Consider the following 25410-nt stretch of genomic DNA (forward strand, 5'->3'; position numbering starts at 1 on the left):
CCTTCATCTGACAAATGAGTGATGCATTGAAATTGAATTGATCAGCGGATAAAACAGACAAGGCCTCTGCTTCGTGGAGTTTGCATTTGGGGAGGGCACAAAACAGGAGTCAACCAAACACATTTCTGAATGTGAGCTGAGGTCAGTGCTCTGAAGGAAAGTCACAAGTTCTCAGATTGCAGAATAACTGTGTGATCTTAAGATAGAAAATTCACCTCTCTTAGCCTTCTCCTTGCTATATAGGAGTTCACTAGGACAGCATGTAAAGTGACGGGTATAGACAGCGGCATACACTGGGTGCACAATAAATGTGTATTACAGCTGCTACTGGTAAAGTTACCTTCCTGAAGATAAGAGAGGAAAAAATTAATATTCTTTTCTGTATCTCAGAGTTTCCTTTAATTCTGTGTGTGTGTGTGTGTGTGTGTGCCTGTGTGCATGTGTTTCTTCCAGTTCCAAGGAGGGTTTTGGTTCAGTGGAGAAAGTCTTGCTGCTCACGTTTCTCTCGGCGGTTATCCTGATGGCCATCTTGGGGAACCTGCTGGTGATGGTGGCTGTGTGCAGGGACAGGCAGCTCAGGTGAGTAGCAGGAGGAGACCTCAGGAGGAAACCAGAGTGGAGTTCTAGGCTCTCCCTGGAGAGCTGGGGTCCAAACTATGAGTTCCATTACAATTTATAATTATAAAAGGGAAACGATGTTGTAAAATAGAGCAGGGGAAAGATGACACATAATTCCCCTTTACTGACGTAGCCAATGTAAGCACTTAACATGCATCTCTGTCCCGTCTTTTTTCCTGTGTTCAACTTTGGGGGTTTTGGTAATAGGTGTGATCACTGTATATATACATATAACTGTTAAGGGCATATTTAATCTAACCTCCCCACTTTATCAATGGTTCTGAAAAGGGGTGACTGCCCAATGACTGATCTAGGATTTAAACTTGTGTCTTCCGCTCTTTCTACTTCGAGTCTCAACTTAGCTGCAATTAAAATCACCTGAAGACCTTTTGAAAATTGCTAATGTGTAGTATAAGTATGTCTTATGTAGTGTTTGAAACATACTTATACTAAATGGTTATTCATTGTTTGAAATTGCAACTTAACTAGGTGTCCTATATTTTATCTGAAACCCTGGGAGCCTAGGAGAGGCTAGGGGGGTTAATCACCCAAAGTCTGAACTAATTGATCTGGGGAGAGACATGGGATTCAATATTTCTAAAAATTCACCAAGTGATTCTAGTGTTCAGCCTGGATCGAGAGCCACCAGGCCATAAAGGGGCATAAAAAATGCAGTCCTGCCTTATCTGTAGCCTTCTTCCCCAAGCAAGGCAGGCCCTAATCCAGGGATGATGCAAAGAAAGTGTAAAAGCACAATTCTGACCAGTGTCACAAATTTGAGGCACACAGTAGTCAACCAAAGAGTGGGAAACAGTGGAATTTAACACCATTTGTGAGGAGGGAGCCTAGTGGGGGGGGATTCCCTGAGAATAACCAAACCACAGCCTGAAGGGAAGGGCAGGTAGGGAGAGAAAGCAGACTGTGTAGAGGCCCTTGGAGGGAGTCCACTCATGGGGCCTCAGGGAAGAGGATGGGAGGGATTTGGGTGGCAAGGGGTCTGGAGAAGGCAGGGGTGGCTGGACCTTGCACACCGTGAGACAGAATGGAAAAGAGAATCTCACAGAACACATTGTGCTTGACTTCTCTTTCCTTTGTCTCTCTCCCTTCTTTGTTTCCCTCTCCTCCTTTTTCCTCTCTTGCTCCTTTCTCTCTCCCTTTCCTTTCCTCCCCTCCCCCTGCCTTCTCCCTCTTCTACTTTTTCACTCACAGGAAGATAAAAACCAATTATTTCATTGTATCTCTCGCCTTTGTGGATCTGCTGGTTTCTGTGCTGGTGATGCCCTTTGGTGCCATTGAGCTGGTTCAAGACATCTGGATTTATGGGGAGATGTTTTGCCTCGTCCGGACATCTCTAGATGTCCTGCTCACGACAGCATCGATTTTTCACCTGTGCTGCATTTCCCTGGACAGGTAAGAGCAGAGCAGTGTGCCCGGCAGAGCTTCATGTTGGGGCAAGGACCTGATGGCTACTGGACCATGCCTTTCTTTCTTCCCTAATTCCTTAGAAGTGATGAATCTCAGAGAGATAGATCTGGTTATGCCCTGATTCCCCTGCTCTCCAGTCTGTGCGGAGGGCTCCTTTTTAGTTGAGCCCTCTCCGAGGTCTTGCAGACACAGAGGTTTGTAAGGCTTAGAACCTGCCTGCGGGGAGTTCACAATCTAGATAGTGACAGGTACTGGTAATCAGGTCTACTGGAGAGCTCTACATTTTATACTCATGGTGTGAACAAAACTCGGAGGGAGCAAGAATTAATGCACCTGCCCCTAGTCAGTAGGGCTGGTTCAGAATGAGAGTCTGATATTTAAACATGACCTCCTCTGGAAAAAAGTGTCTGTATCATAATTTTATGTGTTTATCTAGGTATGCACATGCAACTTGGAGGATCTTTTCCCGAAAGTTAATTATAAAATCCCTATTAACTGCTTGTGGGGAGGGGGGATGCGAAGCTAGCATTTAATTCTTTTGTATAGTTTTGTTCTTTTTCTTCACATTTGACTTCAGGAGGCCTAATGATTTCCATCTTTGTCTTATTTGTTTGAGATGTACACTTATCAGCTGTCTTAGGACTTGTTTTCCAATTCCTACACATTTGTATTCCGCAATAAGAGCAGAATATAATTTAAAGATTACAGGATCATAGGCCACCATCTCGGTGTTCGTATCTTAGGGGTATAGTCCTAAAAGCCAGTGTGGTATGCAAGTCATATGTTATCAGAATTACCAGCGACAAACTTTTCCTGTCTCTAAAAGAGTCCAACAGGCCCAATTTTTCCTCTGGCCTAGGGTTAGGTCACTGTTTCTTTAATTGTGAGATGGGAAAAGCAGTTGACTAAAATTAGAGATTGTGATGCATCCAAAGTATGTGTCTTTAAACATGAAAATCAGAGTCTGTCCAGAGAATTACTCACACTGGGGAAGGTCCTAAGGGCCTGAACCCAGCTGCAGGAACAGCAGATTCATCTCCTATCCCATGGGACAGGTGCTTATTGATTGGAATGGCAAGTATAATGGCGAGCTCTACTTAAAGTGTGCGACTTCTTTCTCTCTCTTGCTCTACAAAGAACATGTAGTTGAATGTGCTGAAGTTAAATGCACATGAAATGAGACTCTATAGCTACAGATAGTGACGTTGGTAAAACTGAACTGTTGGTTGGCAGCCAGACCCATAGCATGTCATAGTTTGAAGTTTGTGTTTATTAACTTGTTTACAACAATCTGATTTCAGTACATGAAAGTCTCTAAGACAGTCACTACACAGCGTATGAAAGTTCACATGAGAAGAAATAAAATGTAAGGCACAAGGAAATCTTACAGGGCTGCCTGTATGTGATCATTGCCAAAATGAGCGCCGAGACTGAAAGTGTTATAGGAACGTGGAGAAGGCAAAGCAGAGGTGATCATGGCAAGTGGAGGTAACCTTCAGTTTTGGGCAAAAGCAAGGGGAAGAGAATGAGCTGAGTAGGGAGTAAAGAATAGGGGGACATGTAGAATCATCTTCCTGATATGGAAATTTTACTCTGAGCAGCCCTAAGGGGACTGAAGTTTCCCTACAGGGAGATTTGGCTTCAGAGTTCCAGATGAACTATTGGGTTCTTTTAAATTCATGAAATTCTCCCCTAGTAGTAGGAATTGTCATGAAGCAGTATGAGTTGATCATTAACAACCATCTGCTTTAGAACTGAAGAGATTTGGGTTCGAATCCCAGCTCTGCCAATGTTTAGCTCTGAGAACGGTGGCAAGTTATTAAGCTCTTCTGAGTCTCAGTTTTCTCATCTCTATACTGGGAGCAATAGCATCTATTTTATAGGATTGCAGTTAGGATTAAGTTAGAGAGTCCACCAGAGGCATAGCCTCGGCCTGGCTAGGCACGGATACAATGCCAGTGGATGTTAATTCAGTTTCCCACAACTATCCACACCCCTTCTGATCTTTCTTACGGAACGTGGACCTCCTCAGTGAATAGCTGCTCCAGCAGATGCATTATCCAGAAATTGGGTATTCTCAATGTGGTCTTTCCTTTTAAGTCCTACTGATTAAACATTTAAACAATAAGTCCTACTGCATTTAAACAATAAGTCCTACTGATTGTCCTTCCTAAACAGATCCAACTCTATTTCTGTTTCTTTTCATCATTTTCATCCTAGCCCAAACTAATGTCATCTCTTGCGTAGGCACTTCAGCAACCTTCTAGTTCTCTCCACATCTCTTTTATCCTCCTCCAATCTGCTCCCCTCTTACAAGCTCTCACACTGCGCAACTCTGATTTAGTGCTCCTTTCCCTGAGACCCTTTCATGGCTGTCATCGCACTGGGGCTCAAGACCAGACACCTTGGCCTGTAGGGTTTTGTGCCATCTGTCTCTGTCCGTGTCCCCAGCCTTACTTGATGCCCTTTGCCAGCTTCACTCCCTGGGCTGCAAGCTGTCCTGGCCTTCTTTCTCTCCAGCGCTCTGTGCTCAGCCATCCCAGGACCTTAGCTCCTCCCTCTGCCTGGAAAACTCCTTTACCCCCTCCTCCCCTGCCTATCTTTCAGATTTTAGCTCAGTTCTTTCCTTTTTCCAGAAGCTGTCTCTGGTCCCATCAAACCAATTCTTCTTTGTAAAATTTAGTGCAATTGTGATTAAAATCAGTTCTCTAACATTTTTTGCATTTATACTTTTTATTGGAGTATTATTAACTTGCCGTGTTATATTACTTTTAAGTGTACACACAATACTTCAATAATTCTATATATTACTTAATGCTCACCACGGTAAGTGTAGCCACCATCTGTCACTGTACAATGTTATTACAATTTTATTGACTATATTCCCTATGCCATACTTTTCATCTCTATGATTTATTCATTTTGTAACTGGAAGTTTGTAGCTCTTATTCTTTTTTACCTATTTCACCCATCCTCTCCTGTTGCCCTTCTGTCAACCCCCATTTGTTCTCTGTATTTAAGAGTCTGGGGAGTTTTTTGCCTCTTTTGTTTGTTTGTTTGTTCATTTGTTTTGTTTCTTATATTCCACTCATATGTGGAATATCTCCCCCAATGGGAGAAAGTGTGACTATATGAATAAGGCAAGGTCCCACCCTCATGGAACTTGCCTTTTTAATGGGGAAATTAACAATTAACCAGTAATTACACAAATACTGATTTAGGTATTTGGTAAACACTGTTCAACAAATGGAGTGTTTGGTACACTCTCTTTTTGAGGGAATTCTCTCAAAAAGTCTCTTTCTGTGCCACCATTAGTTCTATTTCCTTCTCTAATAGTGGACATCAAAAACTCCGATATCATAAATAAGATGGAGTCAAATGATTCCATTTGGCTTGTTTTCCTCAGGGGGCCTGGGAAATTTGCCAATTGTTTCTAGCATCCCCTGTCCCTGCAGTGATATTCTCATTGGGATGGAAGGCCCTCTCTGAACATGACAACATAACATCTTAGCCTGGAAGAGTATGCTTTTATTTATCATCTAGCTTCTGTTGTTGCTGTGAACCTCCCAGCCTGACAGTTAGGCTGGGCTGGAGTGGGCTGGGCCAGAGCACAGAGTGAGCGTGTCAGGGAGCTATGCTGCCATTGTTCATCATATAATTCCTGGCAAGATGTTTTGTCTTCTTCTGTGAAACTACAATGAGTCTGTGGGGATAACTGATCTAAGGTAGTGCTTCCCAAGCAAGAATGCTCACTGTGATTCTTAATTCCACCAGGATGGCAGACCCATGGATCAAAGCAAGATCTAGGACTCCATTAATACTATAAAATGCTTTTTCCCAACTACACTGTGCTTCCTTGGTGCTTTGAGAATTGAACCCTATTAATGAAAATTTTATTGCCTTGTTAAAAATAATTTCCAAAGCATAATTAAACTACATGCATCACATAGTATGAGTCATGGGAGACTAGAAAACTGCATTAAAAGCATTATAGTACGGTTGATTATTTTGAATCTAAGGTTCTGTAGTGAATGAAAACCAACAAAATATCTGTAATAGAGGACTGTTTTTAATCCAGCCACTATAAATCATGAGAAATAGTTATGTGTTTGTCCTAGAAAGATATCGCTGGTGTATTATTTTTGGGGAAAAAAAGAGAGTGTCAAATTTTAATGTTTAGAATAATTCCGCTTTTATAAAATAAATAAAGAGATGTTTGTATGTGGGTTTACATGAGTGAGTGTGACACACACACACACACACACACACACACACACACAGAGAGAGAGAGATTATGAATGAATTGCACCAAACCATTAACAACAATTATATGGGGGCACAGCTGGGAGTGGTGCTGGTGAGACTGGGTGATCAGTTGGAGTGGAGTCAGGAGACATCTCTGTTGCTAACTTCTTAAATATATGTCTCAAACTTCAGTTTTCTCTTTGCTGGAAGTTGACACTTCTTGAATGTAGCATTATCCATGATAGCCTTTGGCTGAAAGTGCTCCTAGACCAGCACATTCTCAAGTCACTGAAAACATTCTTGACTTTAGTGTTAGGAATTCCCTCTGAGGCCTGGGCAAGGCAGAGAGCACAGATCTCTTTCTGGTCAATATGTCCCCTCTGCTTTCTCACAGAATCCCTGGATTCACCCCCTGTGGGAGCCCTCACCATCTCCTAGGGTCAGCACACTCTTCCTCCTGCTCAGCCTCACATCCATCTTCCTTGGTCCCACCCTAGTTCATGACCTCCTACCTGATCCACTGAAGTAGCTTCTTTTCTAATCATCATAGTTCTTAACAGGCATGACCATAATGCCTGAGCATTATTATAAAAAATGCCATCAGTTTACAAGGAGAACATAAAAAGGTTTCCATTCTCCTTTTGCACCTCCACAGCAGTAAACCCTTGAGGTGACCACCATAAATAGTAGCTCCCTGCAAATTCCACTCATTTTATATGCAAGAAACAGACTTTAGGGAATATATTTTTAGTTTAGTCAAATAGATTTATGTTTTAAATAAGCCACTGAAAAGGGCTTTCCCGGGCAGCCCTGGTGGCCCAGCGGTTTAGCGCTGCCTTTAGCCTGGGGCATCCAGGATGAGTCCCACGTTCTGCTCCCTGCGTGAAGCCTGCTTTTCCCTCTGCTTGTGTCTCTGCCTCTCTCTGTGTGTCTCTTATAAATAAAGAAAAGAAAAGAAAAAGAAAAGGGCTTTCCTTGTAAATATCCCAAAGAATTTCCTGAATGTAGTATTTTGACCAACTTGCTTCTCAGATGATATACTATTAAGATCTTTTTCAGCAGCATGTGACAAAAAAGAAATTGATTGGTTCCATTAGCTAACAAGTCTGGCTTCAGACAAGGCCACCTTCAGGGCTTCAACAATACCATCGAGGCTCATTCTCTCCCTTCATCTCTGTCTCCTCCTTATCTCTGCCTGTCCTTCTCTGTCTCTTCCTCCTCTTTCTGTCTGTCTCCTCTGTCTCTGTAAATTTCTCTGTGTTCTTCTCTTGATAGCTGTGTTCTTTGTCCCTATGCTGTGTTCTTACTGTATTTATTCTCAGGTTAGGATTAGAAAAATGACTCTTAGGCCTTCGTTAACTTGTGAGCAGGAGAAGAAACCTAAATGCCCTTTCTCACAGGAGAACTTTGTGTCACTCTCGTCTTGGCCAATCACCGTGTTGGAATGACACATTGTGGTTGCTGGGCAGAGGTGAGGCACCATGACTGCCATATGCTGTGGGAGAAAGGCAGTTCCCTCTGGAAGAAGGATGTGGGGTAGACAAGAACAGCAAACATCGCTTCTTTTAGGCTGGCTGAAGGACGTGCAGATATCTTTATGGAGCCTCCACAAGATAAAAGTTTTCCATTCCCATCTCTTCATACATTAGGCCAAACATCCCTAAATCCTTCCACTGGCTTCATATGCCAAACTTTTTAGACCTTTTTAGACCTTTAACCATCTTGACCCTCTTTCCCTACGCTGTACTTTGTCCTATATTCGGCATCAAAAGCAATCCCTTTAAAATGTTTCACTTCACTTAGTATACCATTCTCTCTCTCTCTGTCTTTTTTAGTATACCATTCTCTGTGGCATTGAAAGATTTCCTCGTTGATAGCAAATTGCCACCCTTTCTCTTGATAGCCCAAGAACTTGATGTGTTTTATCAGCAAAACTCTTCCAACAATTTCTCAGTCACAGATTTTCTTTTAAAACAGAATTACTTGTTAAACATATGATTCTGACTCAAAGGTTGCATATTCCATCCTGTGCTAGAGATACACGTGTCTGCACTTCTTAATGATCTCCCTGCAGCACCACTCAATTTTGTAATGTATACATGAAAAGTATCTGTCACTGTGAACTTGTGGCACGCAGTTACATTTGTTTCCCCAATGGGATTTAATTGTGTTTCTTCAAGGAAAGAGTATTATGTTTCCTCTTCTCACATACTCTTCGAGGTTTGGTTCATGCTTTGTATGTAATAATAATATTTGTTGAGTGAATCTCATGCCAGAGGATATGAACTCTTATTTTTATATTCATTGCATCAAGTATGTATTGAGCATTTACTGATTGCTAGGAGCTGAGCAGAGTGGTAGAAGTGCAGTGCCGAACAACTAGAAAAATCTATGAATCAAAGAGCTTTTAGTCTACTGGGGAATACAGGTAGGTAAGTAGGTAATTATGGTGAAACTGGTGTCCATTGAAATCAGGGAGCATGTGGCCTCCAAAGCAAAGGAAGCTTTGGGAGGAAGTAATGGTGAGGATGAAATCTGTGGAACATGCAGATGTCGGTAGGTAAAAGGGGAAGAAAAGGAGGCATGGGGAAGGCGGGTTCCAGAAAACAGCAAGTGCAAAGTCCCAGAGGTTTTTCAGTGACACCTTATCGACTATAGGCTAAATTCTTACCTTGTCTTTCAGTGCTTTTCCCAATGCATCCTCAGTCTGTTTTTCCTACATCAGCTCTCACCCATGAGTGATCCGTTATCGTATCCTGAGTACAACATGTGTCTTCATAGCCCTGTGTTGCTACCTGTGTTTTGCATTTCTTTTCTTTTCCTGATGTACACTCACCTTTCAGTATTCATACAATATGTGTCACCTTCTCCACCAGCTAGCCAGGCTTCATTCCTAAAGCTGAGCACTCATAGAATGTTAAATATTAGTTATCACTCATCTTATTCATTGGTTTCTGTCCCTCTCACCCTAGACTAGAAGCTCCTGGAGAGTCAGCCTTCAACCCACCTGTCCTTGTGCTCTTCTGATCAGTCCACAGTAGCTGCTCCAGGCATAGTTAGCAGATGTTCTGAGATGTGACTTGTGGTTGCCTGGGCAGACTTTGGTGTTCATTTTTCTACTCTTCTAGAATGTGCCATGTAGCAAGTAGTTAAGAATGAGGTCTGGGGTGCTAGACTGCCTGGACTCAATCCTGATTTGACCAGTTATCAATTATGTAATCTTGAGAAGTTACTTAAATTTTGAGTCTTATCAACTCAGCTGTAACGTTGTGTTAATAACATTGTGTAACATAACCTTCTCTTTGGAGTCTATGAAGAATAAGTAACTGAGTGCATGCAAATAACTCCAATCAGTGCATGTACATAGTAAGCATTCAATGAATGTTAGTCACATTATTGTTCCATTGTTTTCCTTTCCATTTCTACTGGTTGACATGGGTGCCTTCACAGATACTGGTAGCTGCCTTTTTCTTTCTGTTTAATGAATGAATGTCTTCAAGATTAGATCCACAGCCTGCCAGCACTAGGCGTCTCCCCTCTTTCCTTTGGAGAGCTCACCCATTTAGCGGCTTCACTTGCACCTCTGCTCTCATCTCTCCTGCAGTCTTGTCCCATGCTGGACTCTCCATCCCTCTCCAACTGCCTGTTCAGCATCCGGCCTTAAGCTTCTGTCTGTTTTCTTAAATCCAGTGTGGAATTTCCAAAGTGGAAATTTCCATTATAAACTAATATCCTCTTCTACTTTGTACATCAAAGGTGCATCTATTAGTCATCTTTTAGTCATTAAAATGCAATTCTTTGGGGTCATCTTGACCTGTCTACCATGACCAGCTGGATGCGAAATCATAGATCGATTGTCATAAATATCTTTCAAATCTGTCTTCCTCCTCTTCACTCCTTTTCCTCACCCCATTTCTTGATTGCTGCAGTAGATGTTTAGTTATTATTTCTGTATATTATCTTGTTTATCAGCTGTATATTTAAATGTATTTAAATATATTCAATTTTTTTTTCCACATGTCTACAGCTCAGAAAGCTTATGGGGCACTGCATATTCTCCTTCCTCTTCCTAAATAGGGTTGCTTTGGTCTAAACTTATCCATTTATTTACCAGCATTACTAGAGCACGAACTTTGGCAGATACGGGTTTAAGTCCCAGTTTTACTGTATCCAGGCCCTATGATATTAGGTAAGTGGATTAAACTCTCTGGGGTTCAAATTCCTCATATTTAAAATGTGGATAATGAGAGGTGCTTGGGTGGCTCTTGATTTTGGCTCAGGTCATGATCTCAGGGCCATGATATTGAGCCTTGCAGCAGGCTCAGTGCTGAGTATGAAGCCTGCTTACGATTCTCTCTCTCCCTCTCCCTCTGCCCCTCCCCCACTAAAAAAGAAAAGAAAAGGAAAAAAATTTGGGTAATGAGAGCTCCCTTGTAGAGTCACTGTTAGAATTAGATACAATAGAATATACCTCCTGCCACATAGTGTGCCCTCTGTAAATGGACAGCAAGTATAGTAGGAGGAGGAGGAGTTGGAGCAGAGAGAAGAAACATACAATTATGATACAATTGGAGAGATGCCATGTCACAGACATATACAAAGTACTGTGAAAAACCAGGCCAGGGATGGGGAACCAATCCAGATCTCTGACAGAAAAAATTCTCTCCTAGTATTTTTTTGCGGGGCACAAGGAACTTTCAAGGTTATATAACCCTTCAGCTGAGTCTGGAAGGGTAGGTGGGACAGTCATTCAGTCCACTGGCAGATTGGCCAACTCATACATGTTGTAAAGTATACATACCTTGGAAACCTGTGTGTGTGTCCAGTAAATCCTGGACATTTTCAGTTGACATTTTTGGCAGATTACCTGTTTTTCTTTAGTCTATAATAACTCAAGAAGACTCTTTCCTAGATAGCTGATATGCCCTTTCTTTCAAGTTTTTTGATCCTGAAGGTACAGAAGAATATTTAACAGAGAGGAACACAGTAAGCATTAAATCTGCAGATTGCACATGGGATTATGACTCCTGCAAAGACCTAGTGTAATGTCTTTCAGATCTCTGATGGAAAAGAGTCTCTCCATATCCTCCCACCCCCATATTTTTTCTTCCTGGAACCTGAAGTTCTCCCTCTGCTCTTGGCTACATTCTCAGCCCCCCTTCATGTCCTTGGCTCCTGATGAATATCCCTGCTGTGGCCTTCTTCACTAATCCTCTAGGTGACTGGCCACTTGCCAAGCCCCTAGGGGAGCAAAGGAAAGCCCTTTAGCTTTTTCTTGAAGCTGCTGCTGCTTCTTCGCCTCTTCAAAGGGGAACCAGAGCAATTGAAATACTGTAAAACCAATTACTACAAGCAGAAACATATATCTCTTTATCCAGAGCTCTGCCACAAAATGTGGCTAGATCCCCCTACTGGAGGGAGTACTGCTATCCAGCCAATGAACCTCACAATCACACCAGACTGTATATTACTTGTTTACTTATTGCGCTCATCTAGAACATCTACCCCAGGGATCCCTGGGTGGTGCAGCGGTTTAGCACCTGTCTTTGGCCCAGGGCGCGATCCTGGAGACCCGGGATCGAATCCCACATCGGGCTTCCGGTGCATGGAGCCTGCTTCTCCCTCTGCCTGTGTCTCTGCCTCTCTCTCTCTCTCTCTGTGTGTGTGTGACTATCATAAAAAAAAAAAAAAGTAAAATAGAACATCTACCCCAAAACTTAATGGCTTAAACAACAATGTGTTATTATATAGATCTCACAATTCTGTGCATCTGGAATTTGGGCGTGGCCAAAGTCTCTTGATGGTGTTTAGCTGGAGACTAGACTAGCCTGGAGGGTTCAAGGCAATTTATCACATGCATGGCACCTTGATGGGGTCACTTGTAAAGCTGGGCTAAGCTGGGCACCTCTCCCTCTTCCCTCTGAGAAACCAAGAGCCCTCTTAAAAATTAGTCTTGGGACTGGCGTACAATACTTCTAATGTATCTCGGTCACAGCAGTCACAAGGCAGCCTACATCCAAGGGAAGGGACAGACTCTCCATCTGTGTATGGGAAGTGTCAAAGAATTTGTGGCCGTCTTTATTCCAACACAATTACAACCTCTAAAAAAAAAAAACTGAGATGTAATTAATCCCCTTTTACACATAAGAAAACAGATGCAAAGACACCAAGTGATTTGTCAAATGTTGGAAGGAATACCATAAGAGAGTTGGGACTAGAACCGATTTTCTTGCTAAAGGCAAAATGCCCCTTGTAACTAATAAACTTACTGATTCAGTGGAGCTCTTTATTCTTTTAGTACAAAGTCCTGAAGACCATTAGCTTGTGCTTTATGAATTAGGAACTGTAGGGAGAAAAAAAAAATCTGTTGTAAAAGGTTTGTTTTCCTGATCCCGTTTCAATACTTGGTCTTAGCAGCCAGCTGCTACTTCATTTTTTTCTTTTTCTCCTGCAGTTGACATTTCTTTCTTTAGTTGATCTTGAGTAGACATTTGGTCTCAGTGACCATATAGGATATTGTCTTCAATCATCTCAGGTAGGAGAGCTGGGCCTGGATTAAGTCCATAAGGGGATACTAGACATAATCAGCTTCATTGTTGGCAACCAGCATGGTTTCAATACTTCCATACACCTTTAGGGTCAAACTCATTCACCATTTTGTTTCTTATAATTGACTACTAGGAGCCATGTTCAACCAGGTGACTTTCATTTTATTTGTTAAATAATTTAAAGCCCCTGATTCCAAAATGTATTTGAATCTATTGGAATTCATATATATATATATATATATATATATATATATATATATATACCCTCTCTGATCTTTTACTTATATATACATATATATACTTATTTATATATACTTCTATATACTTATATATATATATATATAAGTAAAAGATCAGAAAGAGAGGTAAAAATAATAACTATTATTAAGCCTTATGTGCCAGGGACTTTCTGTTTTAAACATTATTTCATCAGTTCTCATCGTCAATCAGTGAGGTGGACATAATGATTCCCACATTACACACGAGGAAACTGAAAAGTTGAGACGTAACATAACTGATCCTGAGACCACAGAGCTAAAAAATGGTTAAGGCTGGGAGACATGATACTCAGATAAAGACATAAAGCTGACTGCTAAAATCTCCTCTAATTCTGAGAATCCAAGGTTCCAAGTTATTCTCCTTGCTCCTGTTTTCCTTGTGGTTGGATGGCAGGAAGTGAGGAGGAAAGAATTTTCCTTAATTGCAGGACGAGTGGGGAGGAGATTAGCATGGAGCTTAAAATACATGACTGTCTTCTAAGAGTTGTCAAAGTAAATTGTGTCCCCAGAGGCATTTAAAAGCAATTTGATCCCACATTTACACACGGCTGCAGTTGGGGAAACTGGTGGCTGGTCTATCAAAGGGGATTTTAATGGAGTTTTATAAGCAATAGTTTGAAATGTTTTTGCATAAAACATTTCTTTGAAAAAAGCCATGCCACATCTTAGTTAATCCTGGCCATCTGGAACATTCTTTTAACCACTTTGTAAAAGTTTGAACTTGAACTAGTCACTTGAACATTCTTTTAACCACTTTGTAAAAGTTTTCTGATTAAAGAGGAAAGGGACTTGTCCAGTGGAAGTCTAGAGGACAGACCTTGCAGATAAATGTATTCTGGAGATGAGACCAAACTGCTTTCCCTGATGAACACTGTCCACCTAGCTTGTGAACAAACAATCCTTCTTCTTGAATTTGTTGTAATTCAGCTCCTTTAGGTAAGGCATGCAGTGGTGTTGATTGCAATGGACATTTTCCAGTTCAAAAAAGCTTTGGTGACTCATCCTGGCAGAGCATTCGAAAACTTCTGAGACATTGGTTCTCAGAGTCCCCAAATCACCAGCAGCAGTGTCACCCAAGAACATATCAGAAATCTAAATTCTTGGGCCCCATTCCAGATCTTCCACAACCTGTGTTTCAGCAAACCCTCCAGGTGATTCTGTTGCATGCTATAGTTTGAGAACCACTGCCCTTCAGCCAGCGTTTTTGGATGTATTTTTCTACTTCCTTACAAACACTCTGTGGTCCAGCTAATTTGTACTCTTTTTATGTTTATATAGCTATGTGGATACATGGATATAGATTTATGGATTTATTATATTTATATAGTTTCTGTCTCCTGGCCTTTGTCCATACTGTTTATAGTACATGGATTACACTTTGTCCTCCACCATCCTTACCCAGTCTCTGGTGTCCACCTTAAAAGACACTTGTTGGAGAAAACTCTCTCATCTCTCTACTAAATATGACCATTAGATCTCCAAAACGGTCTCATGTTGTAATGGAATTTACTTTAAATGGTAGTGACTAAGGGTTTATTATTTATTCAACCCATTCTGTGAGCATCTACTCTGCTTAGCATTGTACGAGGCATTGGGGATATAGTGGTAAATAAGGCAAACATTTCTGGAACTTATAAATCAGATGAGACGAACTTTTCTCACATCCTATTGTAAATAACAGTTCTTTGGGGGAAGTGTAGTTGTCTTGTAATTCTGGGTATCCCCCAGGCTGTATTAGTTATGGTGAGCAGGGTGGATGACAATGTACTAGTCTTCTCTGGTCTGTATAGAATGCCCTGGAGTACTGTGCTATCATTGTGACATCCACACTTAAGAGGTAGTTGCACACTACAACATATGCAGAGGACAGGGAGCCCCTATTGTAAGTGCACATCACCTCTCCTAAACCAGGGTTTCTCAACCTTACCACTGGGGATGTTGTAAATTAGAGGATTCTTTGTTAGGGGGTGGGGTCTGTCTTGTCTGTTGTAAAATATTTAGCATCTCTGACCTCAACTCACTGGTTGCCAATAGCATCACCCTTCCCAGTTGTCACAACAACAAATGTCTCCAGATATTGCCTAATACCTCTTGTTGAGCAAAATCAATCGGGGTTGAATACAACTGGGTATATTTTTCCTATAGAAAGTAAGACTTCAGAAAAATGTGAAAGCTCTCTTCAGATGTCTGTAGGACCATTGTGCATAAAAAGAATTAGAGATAGAAATTTCTAATTGAGCCAGAGGGTAAAATTGGAGGTTACAGAGAATCAATTGTGGAAGAAACTTTCTTAACTTCAAGATATTCTCAAATTTAGAAAGTAGTGCAGTGGGGTTTGGTGAATTTCTAGTCCCTCGTACATTCAGACAGGCTTGGATACATTTTCTTTTAGAAAGGATTTGGGGATTTCGGGATTCTGAGGGTTCTACAAATTCTGAGATTCAGTGTTTTTGATTACTTCTAATGTGGTTTTTAAAGAATTAGACTAACCCTAATCCCTTGCAGACTTAGGGAAGGTAGCAGAGTGAAGTGATAGTGTGAAGTTGATGTTCTGGCCCTTGAGTCAAACTGCCTGGACTAGATCCCAGCTCAGCTCTTACCTTGGGCACATCCTGACACATCTGTGTGTTTGTTTCCTCATCTATGAAACGGGTGCCCTTATAGTTCCTGTCTTCCTAGTCTTACAGTTGTGAAGACTAAGTAGATAATACAGGGAGAGCCCTTGGTCAGTATATGTGAAGTAACTATTAACTCAGCCAGTGCACTTTGCCTGATCTCCAAAGAGCTTGCAAATTTAGCTTCTTCTGCTTCATGGTATTATATGTGTTTGGGGGGCAGTTCATTATAGGGTAAATGTTTTTGTTATTTGCAAGGGTATTACAATCCAAATATAGGAATTAAAAAGCAACCATGACAGGTAGCAATCAAGTTATCAGATTTCTGTCTGGTCCCTGATCCAAAGACAGAGGTTAGAATTTTAAAGGAAACTCCTTTAGTCAATTAATACATGGACTCAATTTTCATTAAGCATTTTATTCAGTGATATTTATTCTCACCTACTTAATTTCGATTCTTGAAAGCAGACTTCAAAAGGATATTTATTTTGCTCGATTCATTGCTAGAAAGCAAAGATTAAAAGCTTATCAGGAAAGATAGAAGCATATGAGGTGGCTTTTTCAGGTCAGCTGCCTCAAGAGTGCCAAAGCCTTGGTAAGAATCTTGAACCCATCGGTAAAATGGTTGCTATAATCTGATCTCCATATGAAAACCTTATATTTCTACTCCATGGCACTTAAAAATCAAATTATGTCTACCATAAGACAGTATCAGGCTGAAAATGATGTATAGAAGATTCAAGTCAAATGGATATCTAGACACAATTTGGTATTTTTCTCATTCATCCATACCTATCATTAAATAAAATAAAATTCTTTTTTTTTCCTTTTACTGATTGGTGATTTTTAAAGTAGGAGATAAAGGACTTTTCTCAGGCTTACCCAACCACCCCACATCATGTAAGAGTCATTTTCTACAACTGTGTGTGTAAGAAACCATGGATGCATCCCACCTGAGCCCCTGTGGAATGAACTGTCCAAGCAACTTTCTTTCAGGCATCCACTGTCTTGCATACTGACTGTGTAGGTCAAATAGGGAAAAGATTGGTAAAATGCGTATGACATCCACAGTATCCCCCTTGAAGTTGAACTTTAAAAGGAAATCTGCCATCATTATTTACTTCTCTGTGGCAGGAGCTCCTAGTAACCTAGGAATTATAGGAAGTGAGAACATTGGATAGCAGACCATGAAAAGATCATTTAAAAACAATTAAATTAACTTTTTTATTGTAGTATAGTTGATATACAGTATTATATTACTCTCAGATGTACAACATAGTGATTTGGCACTTACATACATGATGCAACGATCACCACAGTAAGTCTAGTTGCCATTGGTCAGCATACATGGTTATTGCAATATTATTGACCATATTCCCTATGCTGTACTTTCCTTCCTATGACTCAATTCTTTTATAATTGGAAGTTTATATTCCTTAATCTTTTTCACCTATTTTGCCCATCCTCCCCCTCACTTTGAACATGAAGAGATCTTATTGTACACAGGATATTCATCATGCCATGGAAATCAGGCAATCACCCTGGCCTAGCAAGACTTAGAAAGAAAGACTTTCACAAAAAAGTTTTGAACATCGGTATAACCACATATTCTAAAGTCTTCTTCTGTAAATTCTGTTGTCTTCTCAACATAACCTTCTCAATATCTGTATCCATATATGGAAGTTAAAGACTCTTTGCAGCCAAAATGTCCTGCTTCCTTAAACTTACCTTTTGTCCCACAAGATATTTAATTTTGCCTTGAACTTTTAAATTTCTGTGACATTGGAGATCCAACCAAAATTCCTGAAATTGTGTACTTAACATCTGTTCCAAGCCTCAAAAATCATAAATTATACAGCAAAGATAGGGTAACATCTGTTCTTCCCTTAGCCCTCAATTGCCTTCTTTGGGATGGTAGATGAAGGGATGTTATGACTTTGAGCTATGATCTGAAAGTATATTGAATCAAATAAAGATATTAGAACAAAGTACCTATGAAGGACATGTCTGACATTCAAAACCATTTCACTGAGGCAGGAAACTTTGCTGGCAAGATATTGACTTTAGCTAACTTTGTTAGTTTGCTGGAGCTGTCATAATGAGTACCACAAACAGGGTACTTAGAACAGGAAATGTATTGTCTCACAGTTCTGAAGGCTAAAAGTCTGAAGTCAAGGTGTCAACAGAGCCACACTCCCTCTGAAACCTGTAGGGGAAGGATTTTCCTTGGCTTTTCTTAGCTCCAAGTGATTTGATGGCAGTCTTTGATCTGATAAGCTTTCCTTATCCTGTAGAGGCTTTATCCCAATCCTCTATCTCTGAGCATATCTGAATCTGTGTCCAAATTTCCCTTTTTATGAGGACATCAGCCATATTGGATCAAGGCCCACACTAATGGCCTTACTTTTATTTCATTATTTCTGTGAAGACTGTATATCTAAATAAGGCCATCTTCCAAGGTACTGAGGTTTAGGACTTCAACATATCTTTTAGGAAAGGGAGAGGGGACCCAACTCAATCAGTAATACCAGCTTACGTAACAAAAGGAATTTATTGGAAAGAAATATGGTGGCTTACTTAATTGAAGGAAGAACTAAAGCGAGAAGACCTGAAAAGGCAAGAGCATGGTTGCCCAAAGATCCAAGGAGTAGGACCTACTACCAGCCCCACGAGGAGGCTGCTGCGGTATCAATGGACCTCCAGTAACTTCCCATCTTTCCATCATTCAACATGGCATTCAGAGTCCCAGGAGAAGGTCTGATTGGATTACTACCTGGCCAGGAAAGTTGGGAGCAACATCATTTGCTCCCAACAATCTGAAAGCAACAGAGAAGAGATAATTCCCAAAAGCTTTGGGATGCTAATACCAAAAGAAAGGAGAAAGGATGCTAAATGGATAAAACCAAGGGTCTAATCTAAACCCTGTAGCAGGAAATGAAGAAGGGAGTATAGTTTGGGGAAAATTTTTTCACATACTCCAAATTCAGGGTTAATTCTATGTTCATAATAAATCTCTGATGATTATTAATACAGCCATTCAGAAAAAAATTGTCATTTTGATATGATTTGCCTTTCTTATAAGTCAAGATCATGGAGGGAATTCCAGATAATCATAATTCTTTCCCTTACTGCATTATCTTTAGTTATATTCTGCTACCATGTGAGTTTTATAGATAGAGAAAATGAGTTCCCAGGTGAGCCTTTCTCCCATTCTTCGGTCTGTTGTTCCTTGTACTCTGGTCCAGGTCAGGACACTCACCGTGCTGCTGGCCATAGGAAGCCTCCTGGCATGTCGTGGTCAACTGCTCCCTAATGCCTTGGAGGGAAGGGTATAATTCTCCCCTCTCAGCTCCTGAGGCGCCCACTGCTTATGTTCCGACACTGAGCGAGCTCTCCTTCTTATTCCACCCTCTTTCTCAACTCATCCTACCACCACCTCTTCAAAGAATATAGCCATTGTTATGTTAGTTATGCTTTGAATTAAGAAAAGAAAAGAAGAGGTGGGAAAAATTAAAGTGAATTGCATAAAATGAGGGACATAAGGGGGTGTCTCATCATTAGATGGTATAAAATCTTAATGAATAGACTTATCCCCCAGGCTTTATGTTTGCACTTATTCTTTGACATTTCCAAAGACAAGTAGCTGATAGACCTATTGGAGTATTTTGCCTCTTGTCAAATTCCCTGAACTGCCTGGGCATAGAAGTGATGATCTCTAAGACTGGAATAACATGTAAGAAGCAGTCTGGGAGTTAGAGGCCAGATCACGGAATGGACCAGGTTGCGTCTCTATCTGGAACAAAGAAGAAAGCTAACACATTGACAAAACATGGACTCAAAAACTGGTAAGCAGTGAGTCCCATGAGGGAGAGTAGACCCCAATAAACGAGGATGAGGTGGTCTCTACCAGAAGGTAGGACATTATGGAGCAGGAAATGTTTGAAATTTTACATTCTGGGTATCAGAGAAACAATTAAATGGTCTAGTCCAGAAGTAATGCATGTCAAGTCTGTTCACAACTTCTTGACCAGACCAATCACTAGGCCCCATCCAACCACAAGGAGGCCAGGAAGCACATGTGCCCAGAAGGGGGAGCTGGACATATTTAGCAACAGCAGCAATGACTTCCACTTGTCAAAATGCAAACTCCCTAGCCAATAGACTCTGATTCAAGAGATCCTTGGAATCTGCGTTTTAACTGGATCTCCTTAGAGGAGTCTGATGCAGGGGAGAGGAGTGGAATCTCTGGAATACTGACTTAGAATCTCACCTCAGGATAGCTAGGTGATTAAGAGGATGGGGGCAAATCTGAGATCTCGTTCTTGGCACCTTGTTATCAAAGGGGGCTACGGGTGCCTGGACTCTGCGGTTGAAAGGGCTGGACAGAAGTTCCTGAAGTGTCCAGGCGTGAAGGTAAGTGTTGGAACCACGCGTGAGACAGAGCAGACTCTCAGGTGTGTATCAAGCTTCTCAGAGACAGGGAGAGGAAGAGGGATGTGGAGCCAGCTCCAGCAGTGACTCTCAGACGTGATCTAAGCTTGATATTTATGTCCACAGAAACCCATGGACGAATGTCACATCTCATTACGTAATTGCTTGTTTCTTCCCTCTGTCCTTCTCTGGCTTCATCTTCCCCTACTCTACTACCCGCTGTCCCTGCCTTCCCCCACATTATTTTTTCTTTTCTTCCTTCTTTATTTTTATTCTCTGCTTCCCCCTCTGATTTTCCTCTTTCCCAATATTTCCTTTTCTTACATCCCTTCTCCCTTCTACTCCTTCCCCACTCTTCTTTCTCCTCAATCATTCTTCCCTCCTTCTCCCTCTCACTCCTCCTTTCCTGTGGCACCCACACCTTCTGTTCTCTCTCCAGGTATTATGCCATCTGCTGCCAGCCTCTGGTCTATAGGAACAAGATGACCCCTCTGCGCATCGCGTTAATGCTGGGAGGCTGCTGGATCATCCCCATGTTTATCTCTTTTCTCCCTATAATGCAAGGCTGGAATAATATTGGCATAATTGATTTGGTGAGTACCTGTGCAGACCCCACTAGCTTACTCGCTGATGAACTTTATTTGCTTGGGATTCTAAATACAAACCATGTCAGGTTGGGTGGATATTCTAAGACAGATTCTGATAGTGGTCTGAGTGACAACAATAACAGCAAAAAAAAGCAAGCTAACATTTTGGAATGTTTGCTGTATTCCAGAAAGTATGCTCAGACTTTACATAGAATCCTGACAACATCCTTCTCTCATCTCAACCAGATGAGAAAAGTCAGGCTCAAAAAGGTGACGTAACATGCCCAGTAAATAGCAGAACAGGGATTCAATGCTTAGCATTCAGACTATAGAGCCTGAAGTATGTGAGGTGCCCCCAAGAGGCCTTCATCCCATTTCCTGGCTTCCCGTGACCAGCAGAAAACACATCGTGTGGATGGAGGCTTCCAGAGAATGAAGACAATCCTGGACTAGGGGTCAAGAGAATTGGACCCTGAGTCCAGCTCTGTCCCTGACCTTGAAGGAGTGCAATGAGAAGCTGCATTGGTCTTCAGTGGAGGAGTGTGTCCTCCAGGGGCGTAGGAGAGCAGGATGTGGCACATGTGCTGGGCATTTGCCAGCCCCTGTCCAGATGATTTTCAGGAGTCTTCCAGCTCTGACACACTATGTTTATAGTAGCAAACTTGCAATGAAGATCAGAAGTTATGGTGGGAGTTAACTGGCAGTGATATATATTCCCGAAGGAAGTTGTAGGCAGTCACTTTGAAATGGGGAATGTGTTGAGGTAGGAAGGGGGCTGGAGATGAGAGATCGAGAGCAGGCTCCAGCCCACCAAGACCGTTAGAGTAGGAGCTGCCTGTTCTTCTCTCCACCACATTCCCAGCCCCTAATCTTGCCTTGTTCTTTGTCCAGGAAAGGATATCCAAGCCAAGGCTGGGCCAGGATTTGCATGTGGTATGTCAGAACAAGAGTTCCTTGGGCTTCTGAAAGAAATGCTGGGGACAAAGGAGTGGCGAAGTAAAAGGGGATTCATACAAGGGGGACTGTATGGATATTTTCTTGAATCCTATCCTTCTTCTTTCAAACTTCCAGTTTTGCCATTCGCAAGGGAAATGAAATTCAAGTTTCCAATGACCAGTAGAGTAATAATTATGGCCAACAAATATTGAACATTTACTATTTGACGAGTCTGTGTTCACTTAATCATCATTTCTGTGACCTCGCTCAAGCCTTACAACAATGCCATGAGGTTGATCTTACCATTGCCCTCAGGAAACTGAGCAAGAGAGGTTATTAGCTATAGTCAGATTAGCAGGGAGTGGTGGTGACTATAGCTATGCCCAGGCTTACTGCAGTCCAGAGTCTATGCTCTTAATTTCTGTACTAAACTTAATCCCTAATGGAGAAAACATTTGGAAACATAAGCTTTTGTGCATTAGAACTTTAAAAAAAAAAAAGAGTGCAGCACTCTTACCTTTGGATATAGAATTTCTAAGGGAAATAATCTAGAGAATTGTCCATTTTGAGAGTGAGAGAGAGGCATCCCCTATTTACTTCATGCAGCTGAGGAATGGAGTATCTGCGTGGTGTGAAGATGCCTAATATTTGCTCCATGATGCTGTGATTGCCCTGCATATCCTTCCACTCACCTGCACATTGAATTGACCTAGACAGAAGCTAGCACAACCCATGTGTTCACAATGCAGGTACAGTTGATTCTCACTATTTGCAGTAAGTAGGTTCTATAAAGCTACACAAGCGCTGAATTAGCACATATTGAATCTTTGCTCCTAGGAGAAATACAGAGTTAGGTTCCTGCAAGTTCTGGTCACAGTATTTTCATCAACTAATCAATACACAATTATGCTGCTTGTGACAGAGCCCATGAAATATAAGGTGACAGTAAGTTTGATATATAAAATAATGGAAAATATAATATTCAAGCACTAATCAAAAGAAAGCTGGGATAGGTATACTATTATCAGTGATAAAATAAATTTAAGGCAAGTCATACTACTTGAGGTGAAAAGAAATATTTCATTATTATTAGAAAAGTGTGAATTCAATAGGAAGGTACATAATATGCCTTGAGACAAGACACTAAATAAGACACAAATAAAATAACATGTGTGTGTCATATATGTTATTCATACATTTGTTTGTATGTACATTCACAGTGGATGCAGGCTGACCTCAGACAGAGAGGTGTCGTTGCATTATACAGCTCTCTTCAGCCACGGGCTGTTCCTAGATAAGGCTGATAACTCAGAGCTGTCAGCAGACAGAGTTTATAGTAGGGAGAAACGTCCTTTAATCTTTAAAAGAGATCCAGTGTATTACAGTATCTAATACTGGTGAGGCTTATTCCAGGAATCTAACACCATGACTGTAATTCACCATATTAATAAAAGAAAGAGGGAAAACCCACATGATCATTCTTTACTGCCAAAAATTCATTTATAAAATTCAGTATCCATGGTTTTTTTAAAAAAAAATCTCATCAAAGTAAAAATAGAAGAGAGCATCCATAAAAATCTTCCAGCAAATATCATACTTAATAGTAAAATATTGAAACTCCCCTCCTAAAACTGAGACTGTAAAATGGTATTCACTATTACCTCTTCTATTCAGGGTTACACTGGAGATCTTATCAAGTTCAATAATGCAAGAAAAATGGCTTTAAGATTGGAAAGGTAGAAGTGAAATTTTTATTATTTGCAGATCACATGGGTACTTATGGAGAAAATTTGTAAGACTCTAGAGATGAAATATTAATAACGGATTTAAAGGAGTTGCTGGATACATCACCATACAGAAAAATTTCACTGAATTTCACATAATGGCAACAAATAACTAGGACTAGTTGGTACCATTTGCAATAGAATAACAAGTCAAATACATAGGAATAAACCTGACAAAAAATATGCAAGACATTTACAGCAAAAAACTGTAAAACATTTTAAAGGATTTAAGTAAAGGAAAGAATTACCATATTTGTGAATTGGATGGCTTACCATGGGAAAGAAGTCCATTTTCCTCAATCATTCTATTGTAATTCCAATCAAAATCCCCAAAGACCTGTATGTAAATTGATAAGCTAATTCTAAATTTTATATAGGAAATGCTGATGTATAAGAATAGTCTTGAAGAAGACGAGCTACAGTTCCAAGACTTTTACTACCACATATATTGTGTGCAGGCAGACAGGAAGGGAGGAGACACTAACTCTGTGCTCAGTTGGGTAGAGAGAATGAAGGATGATTTTGTTCCTATCCTATTTCTACTCTTTCCTGGGGCCTTCAGCCCCTTGTGCAGAGGCAGTCCCTCTGCGCCCCAGTGCAATCATATCCCTTTCTACCTTCGCAGTTCTATGTGCTATAGGCTCATTAGGAAAAGAAAACTTGGCTGATAAACCTTCTTCTCTCTTTCCTCCTCTTTTTCCTCTTATGTTTTCCCCTACCTTCCCTGCTCTTCTTTGTTCACCTCCTTTTCTCTCTCCTTTCCAATCCTTCCTTGGCTTTTTCATCTTTTTTCTTTTCTCACAATTTTCATCATTCCCCTCTTGCTTCTTTCTCTTCACTTTTTCCTTCCTATTCTCCCTTCTTTCCTCATTTTTCTCTCCCTCCAACTCTCAGATAGAAAAAAGGAAGTTCAACCAAAACTCCAACTCTACGTACTGTATCTTCATGGTCAACAAGCCCTACGCCATCACCTGCTCTGTGGTGGCCTTCTACATCCCATTTCTCCTCATGGTGCTGGCCTATTATCGCATCTACGTCACAGCAAAAGAGCATGCCCACCAAATCCAGATGTTACAACGGGCAGGAGCCCCCTCTGAAGGCAGGCCTCAGCCAGCTGACCAGCACAGCACTCATCGCATGAGGACCGAGACCAAAGCAGCCAAGACCCTGTGCATCATCATGGGTTGCTTCTGCCTCTGCTGGGCTCCATTCTTTGTCACTAATATTGTGGATCCATTCATAGACTACACTGTTCCTGGGCAGGTGTGGACCGCTTTCCTCTGGCTTGGCTACATCAACTCTGGGTTAAACCCCTTTCTGTACGCCTTCTTGAATAAGTCTTTTAGACGTGCCTTCCTCATCATCCTCTGCTGTGATGATGAGCGCTACCGAAGACCCTCCATTCTGGGCCAGACTGTCCCCTGTTCAACCACAACCATTAATGGATCCACACATGTGCTAAGGTGAGTGCTTAGGGGCTTGATAGATTTTGTGTATTTTCATGATCGGAACGGGTACCTCTCCAGTTTTTTGTTTCCAGACAGGTTGTTCTTGAGAACCTGTGCAGTGTTTACAAAAATTAAAGAAAATTCTATTTGGTCATGAAGTAGAGTAGTGGGTAAGGCCTCAGGCCCTGGAGGAGACTGGCTTATATTCAAATCCAGTATCCACAGTTCTGTGACCTTGGGCAAGTCATTTAACCACTCCGGACTTCAATTTCATTTTTTTTTTTAAACTTGAGATCACAGTCACAATATCTATATCACAGAGTTTTTGTGAGGATCAAATTAGCTAATGTGCATAGAGCACATAGTACAGATCCTGACACCTAGTAAGCCTTTAGTAAATATTATCTACTCATACTTATAGGTAGTGTTTTACAGTAGTGGTTAACAGCATGGGCTTTAAGGTAAAAAGAGACTTTATTTTGACTCTTAGTGCCA

At 41.1% G+C, this 25410-nt stretch overlaps 1 protein-coding gene across 2 annotated transcripts in view; it reads left to right on the forward strand.

The window, feature by feature from the left end:
• HTR4 (5-hydroxytryptamine receptor 4) overlaps positions 1-25410 on the forward strand; it is a 142441-nt gene that overhangs the window by 89289 nt on the left and 27742 nt on the right. For both annotated transcript variants that reach the window (XM_072756921.1, XM_072756922.1), the window contains exons 3-6: positions 454-579; positions 1828-2028; positions 20600-20753; positions 24362-24930. In XM_072756921.1, the coding sequence (XP_072613022.1) occupies positions 454-579; positions 1828-2028; positions 20600-20753; positions 24362-24930 (1050 nt within the window). The remainder of the gene's footprint in view (positions 1-453; positions 580-1827; positions 2029-20599; positions 20754-24361; positions 24931-25410) is intronic.

Source organism: Vulpes vulpes, chromosome 4 (assembly GCF_048418805.1).
Source record: "Vulpes vulpes isolate BD-2025 chromosome 4, VulVul3, whole genome shotgun sequence".
NCBI lineage: Eukaryota > Metazoa > Chordata > Mammalia > Carnivora > Canidae > Vulpes > Vulpes vulpes.